The 13,837-nt window shown below is 43.1% G+C and overlaps 1 protein-coding gene across 1 annotated transcript in view; it reads left to right on the plus strand.

Annotated features, from left to right (window-relative positions):
• The window catches only part of LOC122554107 (atrial natriuretic peptide receptor 2-like), a 99,966-nt gene that overhangs the window by 72,392 nt on the left and 13,737 nt on the right, over window positions 1-13,837 (plus strand). The window contains exon 21 of the mRNA XM_043698591.1: window positions 777-875. Coding sequence (XP_043554526.1) covers window positions 777-875 — 99 coding nt within the window. The remainder of the gene's footprint in view (window positions 1-776; window positions 876-13,837) is intronic.

Genomic DNA, 13,837 nt, shown 5'->3' on the forward strand with positions numbered 1-13,837 from the left:
CACCTCCATTCACCCGTTGTACTCTATGCTACTTTCTCCCCACCCTCACCCCCCTCTCATTGATCTCTCCACTCTCCAGGCTCCCTGCCTCTATTCCTGATGAAGGGCTTTTGCCCGAAACGTCGATTTTCCTGCTCCTCGGATGCTGCCTAACCTGCTGTGCTTTTCCAGGACCACTCTAATCTCGAAACTTTTAGATCCTCCCCATCCTAATAATTCTGCTCTGGGTCAGCTTCTGATGGAACACACTCCTGTGAAATTTGTTAGAATCATAGAATCATGGAATCTCTACAGTATGGAAACAGGTCCTTCGGCCCAACAAGTCCACACTGACCTTCCAAAAAGTAACACACCCAGACCCATTTTCCTACCCTATTATCCTCTATTTACCCCTGACTAATGCATCTAACCTACATACCCCTGAACACTATGGGCAATTTAGCATGGCCAATTCACCTAACCTCACATCTTTGGACTGTGGGAAGAAACCGGAGCACCCGGAGGAAACCTGTGCAGATGTTGGGGCACTTTACAACATTAAAAACACAACTTGCTCATGTTCACTGATATTTCCCAGCAGTGTACCTAGTGAGTTTTCAAGAGTGAGAACTTGTGATAATTTTGTTCCTTTCCCTTATCTCATTTGGTTGAAAGAAGTCATAAGCATCTAGCCTGAATATTTCTGGCCCTCTTGTGTGCCTCTTGCATCACCTTCCATAACCATGGAAGCAAGCTGGCTGAACACACAACTGAATTTCCTTGTGTCTGTTTGAAAGGTCCAGTGGTGGCTGGTGTGGTTGGAACCAAAATGCCTCGTTACTGTTTATTCGGAGATACCGTTAATACTGCATCAAGGATGGAGTCAACAAGTGAGGGTAGGTTATACAACACAACATTAGTACCTTAATGATGATAGACTCTGTGACTATGATAAACTATCCTTTCCCATTCCACTCAACCTGTCTACTGTCTTTCATGTATCCTCCTCTGTCAATACCTCACTTCCGTTGCCCAGTGAGCAGGGACTCACCTCTTAAACCTATTTCCCCAGCCCCCTGGTCAGAATCTGAGGCTGACCCAAATCGCTCACATATTTCACCCTGAGTTGAGCTTGCAAATGCACATTTACACAAGAAGGGACAAGTGTAGGCCACTCGGCCCTTCTAGCCTGCTCCACCATTCAATAAGATCATGACTGATCTCAACTCTCCATTCCCGCACAGCCCAGATAATCATTCATTCCCTTGAGTCATCAAGACACTATCTACCCTTGCCTTAAAAAGAGAACACAGACCATCGGAGCATGTGTAAGCCATTCAGCCCTTCAAGCACTCTCTCCCATTCAATATGATCATGACTGACCATCTAACTCCACTTTTTCCCCCATAACCTTTGATTACGTTAACCTTAAGAGTTATATTTAACTCATCTGTTCTGGAGAAGGGTCAGTGAACCCAAAACATTAGTTCTGCTTTCTCTCCATAGATACCATCAGACCTGCTGAGTTTTTCTAGCAATTTCTGATTTTGTTTCTGATTTCCAGCACCTGCAGTTCTTGTTTTATTTAAATCTAACTCCTTCCTGAAACCCTTCAATGTTAAACAAATATTTATAGTCCCTCTACCTACTGCCTTTTGAGGAAAGGACTCACAATCTTCTGCGGAAAAAAGAGTCCTTATCTCTCTCTTAAAAGAGCGGCCCCTTATTTTTAAGCTGTGACCCTTAGTTTGAGATGCTCCCACAAGAGTCAACATCCTTTCGACATCCACCAGGTCAAATACCCTCAGGATCTGAACAAAAAACAGAAATAGCTGGGGAAACTCAGCAGGTCTGGCAGCATCAGTGGAGAGAGAAACAGTTGACGTTTTGAGTCTGTTATTTGAGTCTGTTCTGAAGAAAAGTCATACCAGCTTCAAAACGTTAACCACGTTTCTCTCTCCACAGATGCTGCCAGACCTGCTGAGTTTCTCCAGCGTTCCCCGTGTTTGTTTCGGATTTCCAGCATCTGCATTCTTTCGCTTTTGTTTCCCTCAGGAACTTATGTGTTTCAATTAAGTCACTTCAGATTTGCTTAAACTCTAGAGGCTACAGGCCTAACCTGCCTAGCCTTTCCTCATCAGGTAATCCATTCACTTCATTTCATTCATTTGCCTTATAACCAAGTGGACATATGTCTTTCTCTCCCATGTCCACTTTTCCAGAAACTAGAAATCATTCAAAATTCCACCACCTTGACTCAAAATATACCGTTCACCCATATTCACTGACATATATTGGCACCAAGACTTATAACACCTCAATTTTAAAATTCCCACCCTTGTTTTCTGCCAAGATGTCACTCCCTCATTATCTCCGCCCTCTTTTGTCATGTAGAATAAATTGTTGTTCCTTTTGAGATTTGGTATTCTTGTAATTCTGCCCTGATATGTGCAACTAGGGAATCTTTGACAGCATGCCACTCTTTCTCAGTAATTGTTGTTGTCAATGATTGGTTCTTTACAACCACGAAACTCTACAACCTTCTGCGATTTCTACATTCTTCCAATTCTGGGGTTTTGCGGATCCTGGTTTGAATTCTTCCTTTCACAATCATGTCTTCAACTTCCTGACCATAAGCTCTGGAACTCCACCACCACCCCCAGCCCAATTCCCCACGCCACCTCACATTCCCCACCCCCATCCCCTCACTGCATTTCCCAAAAGCTCTCTACTACCTCCTTTAGAAACAGAAAATAAGAGCAGGAGTAGGCCATTCAGCCCTTTGAGTCGGCTCCACCCTTCAATGTGATCAGGACTGATTATCCCATTCAGTCCCCTGTTTCTGATTTCTCCTCATGTCATTTGACTCTTTTAGCCCAAACAACTATACTTAAATCTTTTTATTTCCTTTAGGTGAATCCTCAAAACCACATTTATCCAAGATCGAGTCTAGTATTTGCTTATAGGCTCAATGTCAAGGTTTCTTCTTAATAATGACACCTAAGATTCTTAACTATGTTAAAGATGCTCCTTAAATGTAACTTATTGGGTTACCTAGAGTTTGAGGAGGATTCATGTTTGTGCTTTTGCTGATGGTGCAAAAATAGTTGGGAAGGCAAGTAATGAGGATGACACAAAGAGTCTATGGAGAATATAAGCTAGTCAGGTAAATGCCCAAATAACTTGGCAAATGGAATGTAATTTTTGATATTGTAAGCTTACGCACTTTGGGAGGAAGAGGAGAGGTGCTGAATATTGTTTAAATAGAGAAAGATTGCAAAAAGCTGCAACAAAAATGGATTTGTGTGTCCTAGTGCACGAATCAGAAAAAAAACAAGTGTTCAAGATCAGCAGATCACAGGAAAGGCAAATGGAATGTTGGCCTTTATTTAAAAATAAATTGCATTTAGAAATAGGGAGGTCCTGTTCAAACTCTAGAAGGCACTGGTCAGAGAATACTGTGAATAGTTTTGGGCTCCTTATCTAAGGAAAAATATATTTCATTGGAAAGAAGTCTAGGGAAGGAAATTGCCATCTTTACTGAAACAATTAAAACTAATGGTACATCAGGCCAGGTCTTACTCAAGAAGAAAATGAAGACTGCAGATACTGGAGATCAGAGTCGAGAGTGTGGTGCTGGAAAAGCACAGCAGGTCAGGCAGCATCGAGGAGCAGGAGAATCAACAGTTTAGGCATAAACCCTTCATCAGGAAAGAGGCTAGGCTTACGCTCAACACATCAATTCTCCTGCTCCTTGGATGTTGCCTGACCTGTTGTGCTTTTCCAGCACCACATTCAGGTCTTATTCTAGTATTATCATCAATTGGAGTCAAAACCAGAGATAGATGGCAATTTTGTAATATTGTACTTCCTTCGATAAGGGATCGAAAGTACAGTAACAACTGGATATTTAAGCAATCAATGAGGAAGTAGATACACAGAAACTTTGTGAAAAATGGGATGTGTACAACTCGTTCAGGACTTTGCCAATTACTACATTAAAATGCTAAATGTAAATGAAGATTTCAATTCTCCCACACCCTTCGCCTATACTTATCTGTGAATTATTGGCACCACATCAAATTAATTAGTGATTTATTTTAATTTGCATTTTGTGAAATATTTTTTGTGTTTAACTTGTATGTTAAAGCACAAAACGGCAGAGACTTCAAAAACATGCCAATACCGTGAGCGCCAACAGAGCACAGGAGCTGGGAAGTGAGCTAAGTGTGAGAGTTTAGGCAAGTGCGGGAGGGAGGCATTAGTTTGTCTTGTTCCGGCCACTTTTGCAAGAGGCTGCCTTGTGGTCGAGGTGCTACTGGTTAGATCTGAAAGTGGGCCTATGTGATTACTGGCTTTGTTGATAAGGGCAAGCAGTAACAAGGTAAGAGTACGCTAATACTATTTTCTTTGCCTTAATTCCACTTGTTGTTAAAGGGACAGAGAATGGCAGTCAATGGAGTGGTGTGCTCCTCCAGTCCAGATGTAGGAGATCAGGGAGCAGTCCACTGTCCCTGGTGACTATGTCTCTGCAGGAAGTGTGTCTGGCTGCAGCTTCTCTCAGACCTCATGAATCGGTTGGAGTGATGGTTGGATGCACTGATTCGACCGCATTTAGAATACTGTGTACTGTTCTGGTCGCCACATTACCAAAAGGATGTGGACACTTTGGAGAGGGTGCAGAGAAGGTTTATGAGGATGTTGCCTGGTATGGAAGGTGCTAGCTATGAAGAGACATTGAGTTAGGTTTGTTTTCATTAGAAAAAAGGAGATTGAGGGAGGACCTGATTGAGGTCGACAAAATCATGAAGGGTATAGACAGGGTGGATAGAAATAAGATTTTTCGCAGGGTGAAGAATTGAATAATGAGAGATCATGCTTTCAAGGAATGCGAAAAGTTTAAGGGGGATATCCGCAGCAAGTACTTTACACAGAGGGTGGTGGGTGCCTGGAACACATTGCTAGCAGAGGTGGTAGAGGCAGGCACGGGAGATCCATTTAAGATGTGTCTGGACAGATGCATATGGACAGGTGGGGAGCAGAGGGATACAGATGCTTAGGAATTGGGCGATAGGTTTAGACAGTGAATTTGGATCGGCTCAGGTTTGGAGGGCCAAAGGGCCTGTTCCTGGGTTGTAAATTTTCTTTGTTCTTTGTTCGTACAGGAGGTAGAGAGTGGCTGATGGATTGTACTTCAGGGAGATGGTCACACTGCAGCAGTTCAGGAGTCTCCTGTTTTGGATACAGTTGTGGGGAATAACCTCTCTGGAGAAAATAGCAACAGCAGTCAGGTCTGTAACACAATGACTGGCTCTGCTGTAGAAGAGTGTGCAGCAAAGTCCAAGCGAGCAATTGTAATAGTCAGGAACACACAGGCATTTCCGCAGCTGTGAGTAAGATTCCAGGACGGTGTGTTGCTTCCCTGATGCCAGGACCAAGGATATCTCTGTGTGGTTGCAGCAAATTCTGAAAGGGGAGCGTGAGCAGCCGGAGGTCATTGTACACTTGGTACCAACAACTTTGGGAGGGAAAGGGATGAGGTTGTGTGGAGGGAATATAGGGAGTTAGGCAGGAGGCTAAAAAGCAGAACTTCAAGGGTAATAGTCTCTGGATGACACAACAACATAAGAATCAGGAGCAGGAGTAGGCCGTCAGGCCCATCAATCCTGCTCGGCCATTCAATAAGGTCATGGCTGATCTTTCCATGGCCTCAGATCCATTTACCTGCCCTCTCACCATAACTCTTAATTCCCTTACAGTTGGAAAAATATCTATCTTAGCTTTAAAAACATTGATGGGGGATGCTGCAAGTACTCCACTGTACAGGGATTTCCACAGATTCACAACCCTCTGGGTGAAGAAGTTACTCATCAATTCAGCCCTAAAGCTGCTCCCTCTAATTTTGAGGCTATACCATCTTGTCCTAGTTTCACCCACCAGTGGAAATCATCGTCTCTAGCTCTATCTTATCAATTCCTTTCATCATTGTATATATTTCTATTAGATCCCCCCTCCCCCATTCTTCTAAATTCCAGCGAAAATAATCCCAGTCTACTCAGTATCTCCTCATAAGCCAACCCGCTCAACTCCAGAATCAACCAGTGAATCTCCTGTGCACCCCCTCCAGTGCCAGTACATCCTTTCTTAAGTAAAGAGGCCAAATCTGCATGCAGAACACAAGCTATCTTGTACAGCTGTAACATAATCTCTTTGCTTTTAATCTCAATCCCTTTAGCAATGAAGGACAAAATTCCATTGGCCTTCCTAATTACCTGTTGTACCTGCAGACCAACCTTCTGTGATTCATGCACAAGGACACCCAGGTCCCTCTGCACAGCAGCATGCTGCAATTCTTTTTATCATTCAAGTAATAATCCTTTTTACTGTTATTCCGACCAAAATGGATGACTTCACATTTACTAACGTTGTACTCCATCTGCCAGACCTTTGCCCATTCACTTAAACTATCTATGTCTCTTTGCAAAGTTTCACAGTCCTCTGCACACTTTGCATTACCACGCATCTTAGTGTCATCTGCAAACTTTGACACATGCACGTGGCCCCCAACTCCAAATCATCTATGTAAATCAACATTAATCCCTGAGGCACACCACTGGTCACTGATTGCCAACCAGAACAGCACTCATTTATCCCCACTCTTTACTTCCAGTGTCCAATCCTCTATCCATGCTAATGCATTGCTAATACATAGATTACTCTCGATGCCTCATGCTAGTGAGAATATAAATAGGAGGATAAGGCAGACTTTTGTGTGGCTGAGGAGCTGGGGGATGGATTCAGATTTTTGGATCATTGGAATCTCTTCTGGGGCAGAAGAGGGACGAGTTGCATCTGAACTGGAGCGATGGACATGAACTTTATGAACTTCAGTGAGGCATTTGATAAGGTTCCTCATGGTAGACTGTTTAGCTATGTTAGACCTCTTCGGGAGAACTAGCTATTTGGATACAGAACTGACTCAAAGATAGAAGACAGAGGGTGGTGGTGGAGGGTTGCTTTTCAGACTGGAGGCCTGTGACCAGTGGAGTGCCACAAGGATCGATACCGGGTCCACTACTTTTCATCATTTATACAAATGGTTTGGATGTGAACATAGGAGGTACAGTTAGTAAGTTTGCAGATGACACCAAAATCGGAGGTGTAGTGGACAGCAAAGAAGGTTACGGATCTTGATCAGCTGGGCCAATGGGCTGAGGAGTTTAATTTCGATAAATATGAGGAGCTGCATTTCGTAAAGGCAAATCTTAGCAGGACTTATACACTTAATGGTAAGGTCCTAGGCAGTGTTACTGAACAAAGAGACCTTGGAGTGCAGGTTCATTGCTCCTTGAAAGTAGAGTCACAGTCGATAGGATAGTGAAGAAGGCATTTGGTAAGCTTTCCTTTATTGGTCAGAGTATTGAATACAGGAGTTGGGAGGTCATGTTGTGGCTGGACAGGACATTGGTTAGGCCACTTTTGGAATATTGTGTGCAATTCTGGTCTTCCTCTTAACGAAAGGATGTTGTGAAACTTGAAAGGGTTCAGAAAAGATTTACAAGGATGTTTCCAGAGTTGGTGGGTTTGAGCTACAAGGAGAAGCTGAATAGGCTGGGGCTGTTTTCCCTGGAGTGTCGGAAGCTGAGGGGTCACCTTATAGAGGTTTATAAAATCATGAGGGGCATGGTTAGGATAAATAGACAAAGTCTTTTCCCTGGGTTGGGGAGTCCAGACTAGAGGGCATAAGTTTAGCATGAGAGGTGAAAGATTTAAAAGGGACCTAAGGGGCAACTTTTTCACACAGAGGGTGGTACGTGTATGGAATGAGCCGCCAGAGGAAGTGGCGGAGGCTGGTACAATTGCAACATTTAAAAGGCATCTGGTTGTGTATATGAATAGGGAGTGTTTAGAGGGATATGGGCCAAGGGTTGGCAAATGGGACTAGATTAACGCAGAATATTTGGTCGGCCTGGATGATTTGGACCGAAGGGTCTGTTTCCATGCAGTATGTCTCTATAACTCTATGAATCAATACTATGGCAGGGAGATTTGCTCGACCTGCTCGGGAGGGTTTAAACCTGTATTGAGGAGGTGTGGGGGGATCCTAAGCAGCATTGAGACAAGAGAGAAGGTTGAGGCCGGTACAGAAGTTAAAGAGAGCAAGTTGAATAGACAAGCGAGCAAGAGTATGGTTGGTAACGGGGAAAGACTGATGAATCAAACTGACAGGTAAGGCAGATGGGCTCAGGGCATGGTTGGGAACATGGGACTGGGATATCATAGCAATTACAGAAACATGGTTGAGGGAGGGACAGGACTGGTATCTCAATGTTCCGGTGTACTGATGCTACAGAAAAGATAGAAAGGGTGGCAAGAGAGAAGGGGAATGGCATTTTTGTTTAGGGAAAACTGTCAGCAGTACTTTGAGAGGAGGTTCCTGGGGGATTGTCCAGTGGAAGTTGTTTGAGTGGAACTGAGAAATAAGAAGGAGGTAATTAATCACTTTGATGGGATTGTACTATAGGCAGCTTCCCCCACCCCCTTCTCCTCTACCCCCCCCACCCTCTTCCTCCTCCACCTCCCCCTTCCATCCCCCACCCCTTTCCCCCCTCCCCCACCCCAGTAGTCAGCAGGAAAATGAGGGACAAATACGTAGAGAGATTGGAGATAGCTGTTAGAATAATAGGTTTATAATAGTTGGGGGCTTTAACTTTCTAAGCATAGACGAGGGCTGCCATTGTGCTAAGTGCTTGGAATGTGAGGAATTTGTTAAGTGTATTTAAGAAAATTTTCTCAATCAGTATGTAGATGGCCCGACTGGAGAAGGGGCAAAACCTGATTTCCCCTGAGGAAACAAAGCAGGACAAGTGACTGAGGTGTTAGTGGGGGAGCACTTTGGGATCACTGACCATAATTCTATTAGTTTTAAAATAGTTATGGAGAAGGATAGGCCTGATCCACAAGATTAAGTTCTAAATTAGAGTAAGCCCAATTTTGATGGTATTAGACAGGAACTTTCAACAGTTGATTGCGGGACGGTGTTCACTGGTAAAGGGACATCTGGGAAGTGGGAGGTTTTCAAAAACGAGACGAGAGTTCAGGAACAACATGTTCCTGGTAGTGTGAAGGATAAGGCTGGCAGGAGTAGGGAACACTGGATGACGAGAGATGTTGAGGCTTTGGTCAAGAAAAAGAGGGAGGCATATGTCAGGTATAGACAGCTGGGATTGAGTGAATCACTTGAGGAGTATAGGAGGTGCAGGAGTAAACTTAAAAAGAAAACCAGGAGGGTTTAGAAGAGTATAAAGGCAGTCGGAGTATACTTAAAGGGAAATCAGGAGGGCAAAACGGGGACATGAGATAGCTTTGGCAAATAGAATTAAGGAGAATCCAAAGGATTTTTACAAATATATTAAGGACAAAAGGGTAACTAGGGAGAGAATGGGGCCCCTCAAAGATCAGCAAGGCGGTCTTTGTGTGGAGCCACAGAAAATGGGGGAGATACTAAATGAGTATTTTGCATCAGTATTTACTGTGGAAAAGGACATGGAAGATATAGACTGTAGGAAAATAGATGGTGACATCTTGCAAAATGTCCAGATTACAGAGGAGGAAGACTGGAGATTGGCAAACGTGGTGCCACTGTTTAAGAAGGGCAGTAAAGACAAGCCAGGGGACTATAGACTGGTGAGCCTGACCTCGGTGGTGGGCAAATTGTTGGAGGCAATCCTGTGGACAAGATGTACATGTATTTGGAAAGGTAAGGACTGATTAGGGATAGTCAACATGGCTTTGTTCATGGGAAATCACGTCTCACAAACTTGATTGAGTTTTTTGAAGAAGTAACAAAGAAGATTGATGAGCGCAGAGCAGTAGATGTGATCTATATGGACTTCAGTAAGGCATTCGACAAGGTTCCCCATGGGAGACTGATTAGCAAGGTTAGAACTCATGGAATACAGGGAGAACTGGCCATTTGGATACAGAACTGGCTCAAAGGTAGAAGAAGACAGAGGGTGGTTGTGGAAGGTTGTTTTTTAGACTGGAGGTCTGTGACCAGTGGAGTGCCACAAGGATCATTTACATAACTGATTTGGATACGAGCATAAGAGGTACAGTTAGAAAATTTACAGATGACACCAAAATTGGAGGTGTAGTGGACAGCAAAGAGGGTTACCTCAGATTACAACACGATCTTGACCAGATGGATTCCTGAAAAAGGGCTTATGCCTGAAACGTCGATTCTCCTGTTCCTTGGATGCTGCCTGACCTGCTGCACTTTTCTAGTAACACATTTTTCAGCTCTGATCTCCAGCATCTGCAGTCCTCACTTTCTCCCAGATGGGCCAATGGGCTGAGATGTGGCAGATGGAGTTTAATTCAGATAACTGCGAGGTGTTGCATTTTGGGAAAGCAAATTTTAACAGGACTTATACACTTAATGGTAAGGTACTCGGGAGTGTAGCTGAACAGAGATCTTGGAGTGCAGGTTCACAGCTCCTTGAAAGTGGAGTCGCAGGTAGATAGGATAGTGAAGAATGCGTTTGGTATGCTTTCCTTTATTGGTCAGAGTATTGAGTACAGGAGTTGGGAGGTCATGTTGCGGCTGTTCAGGACATTGATTAGGCTACTGTTGGAATATTGCGTGCAATTCTGGTCTCCTTCCTATCGGAAAGATGTTGTGAAACTTGAAAGGGATCAGAAAAGATTAACAAGGATGTTGGCAGGGTTAGAGGATTTGAGCTACAGGGAGAGGCTGAACAGCCTGGGGCTGTTTTCCTTGGAGTGTTGGAGGGGTGACCTTATAGAAGTTTACAAAATTATGAGGGGCATGGTTAGGGTAAATAGAAAAAGTCTTTTCCCAGGGGTGGGGGAGTCCAGAACTGGAGGGCATAGGTTTAGGGTAAGAGGGGAAAGATATAAAAGAGACCTAAGGGGCAACTTTTTCTCACAGAGGGTGGTGCGTGTATGGAATGAGCTGCCAGAGGAAGTGGTGGAGGTTGATACAATTGCAACATTGAAAAGGCATTTGGATGGGTATATGAATAGGAAGGGTTTGGAGGGATATGGGCTGGGTGCTGGCAGGTGGGACGAGATTGGGTTGGGATGTCTGGTCGGCATGGACGTGTTCGACCGAAGGGTCTGTTTCCATGCTGTACATCTCTATTACTCTGTGACTCTAATTAACTTTGATTTCAAAACATTTATCTGAAAATGTCATGCAGCATTGTACACAATGAGCCTCCTCATTCAGAACTTCCATCCGTGGGAATTATGTTAAACTGGAAATGATGAGCATGGCTTATTGTGGAGATGCTGGTGTTGGACTAGGGTGGACAAAGTTAAAAATCACACAACACCAGGTTAGAGTCCAACAGGTTTATTTTGGAAGCACTAGCTTCCAGAGTGCCACTGCTAGACTATAACCTGGTGTTGTGTGATCTTTAACCTTATTCAAATCTAATCACACTTCCTGGATTTGAAGGTTTTTTAATGTTCCCCCTGAACGAAGCTTTAGTTTTTGTTGGGTTTAACATGAGCAATTATTTGACCAGCCTCCAATCTCAAATGACGGCTGTAAGGAGGTTTATATCGACCTCATTGCAGGGTCTTTATTCTTTGCTCATCCTGAAATTGTTGCTTTGTTGTAAAACCCTTTGATGTTTTATCCTTTGCAATCTCTGTTGTCAAGGGGACCTATTGCTTTGTGAATACTGCTTAATTTCCTTCTTTTTCACTCCCTGCAGCTGTGATCAAAGGCCTGTTATTCAAAAGCCTTATTTTAACCTAATGGCCCTTTCAGCATTTTGTATCATTAATGCCAACTGGGGTTATTTATTTGCGAATTTATTCATGCCTGTCCTTACGGAACACAATGCATTCAGCTCTGAAAATCTCCGTCTTCAATGTTATCACTGTGATTGTGGTCAACAGATAGCATTGCAGGCACATTGCTTGAACCCATTCAGTCTGCATCAATTAGAGTCATTGCCATAGAATCACAGAGATGTACAGTGTGGAAACAGACCCTTTGGTCCAACTCATCCACACTGACCAGATATCCTAAACTGATCTCGTCTCATTTGCCAGCATTTTCCCATATCCATCTAAACCCTTCACATTCATTTTTCCATCCAAATGCCTTTTAAATGTTGCAATTGTACCCACGTCCACCACTTCCTCTGGCAGCTCATTCAATACACGTACCACCTTCTGTTTGAAAAGGTTACCCTCAGATCCCTTTTAAATCATTCCCCTCTAACTGTAAATCTATGCCCTCTAGTTTTAGACTCCACTATTCTGGGAAAAGGACCTTCGGAGCAGAAAAATCGACATTCCGGGTAGGAGCCCTTCATCAGGGCTCGATTTTCCTGAGCCTCGGATGCTGCCTGACCTGCTGTGCATTTCCAGTACTACTCTAATCTTGACTCTAATCTCCAGCATCTGCAGTCCTCACTTTTGCCTAGGAAAAGGACCTTGTCCATTCCCATCATGATTTTATAAACCTCTATAAGGTCAGCCCTCAGCCTCTGACACTGCAGGGAAAAAAAGCTCAAGCCTATTCAGCCTCTTCCTATAGCTCAAACCCTCCAACGCTGGCAACATCCTTGTAAATCATTTCTGAACTCTACCTGTCTGTATCTGCAGTTTTTCTTTCTTTTGAAACTGTCATCCATCACACCCCCTGTTTCCTGTAAATTCTTCAATGCCTCTTAGTGTTGCTTCAACCAATCCATGTGACCTAACAGGATTTGCAACCAAAAACTTTTCCTGCAGATGTAATCTCCAGGAACATTGAAATTCTCTCTGATCTCACAGATCTGATAGAAAGACCACATCACTCTATTATAGCCATCTCTGCATCTTAAACAATCTACAGACCCAGAATCATCCAAAAAACAAATACAACTCACTTTCTCAAAAACTCAGTGTTAGCATAATCTTACTGCATGAAAACACTACTGTAGGATAACTTAATACCTAACTTTTATATTAAAAATTAAATAAAAATACAGCTCTCAGTAAAACATTAAAAAAACCACACCCTATTCACTTTTAAAGATGTACTAAAAAAGGTATAAGTTTTGTAAGTCTTAAAATCAAATGCTTAGCTGATCAGGCTCTGAAACCAAGAGTGAGTCACAGAAAGGTTTGTAATTTCACAGTCGGTCAACTGTGAAAGTGCACTGTTTGTTCCTCTAACCGGTCCATGTGGGCACTCTCCTGAAACGTCACCTCCTACTGTCTCTGTTTCATCCCATTTAAAGTATCATTGTTTTTTATCTTATTTTTAAAGTTCCAAAAAAAATATAAAACCTACAAAAGCAGCAATGACTGCTCCAAGAAAACGATGAAATTGGCTCCAGCACTTTGAGAAAAAAATCTCAAAGAAAGAAGCAGTTTGTTGTTTATTTGTTGTGTGGTTATATACTCTTGTAACCTCCAAGGACATGTGATAAGTGCTGGAAAATAGGATGAGGCTAGATAATTTGTTTCTGAGCTGGCACAGTCCTGATCAGTAGGAGGTCTTCCTTCAATGCTGTTATACTTTGTTTTGCATGTCCTTTACATTCTCAATATCTAAGAGGAGGATTGTGTGGAGACATTTGTGTGTGTGTGTGTGTGTGGGGGGAGGGGGGGGGGCGGGGGCATTCAAAGGGGCAGAAGAACAATGGGTTGAATGGCCATCATCTACTCTACAATACTATGAATTCTACGATTCTATGAAGCCAATACCAATGAAACCTCACATTAAAACAAAGAACTACAAGCACGCAGATCAAACACTACCTGTAGACCAAGAAAAATATTAACATTTCATATTACAAGCAAGAAACAAGAATGGGCCATTCAGCCC

This window comes from Chiloscyllium plagiosum, chromosome 11 (assembly GCF_004010195.1).
Source record: "Chiloscyllium plagiosum isolate BGI_BamShark_2017 chromosome 11, ASM401019v2, whole genome shotgun sequence".
NCBI classification, from domain to species: domain Eukaryota; kingdom Metazoa; phylum Chordata; class Chondrichthyes; order Orectolobiformes; family Hemiscylliidae; genus Chiloscyllium; species Chiloscyllium plagiosum.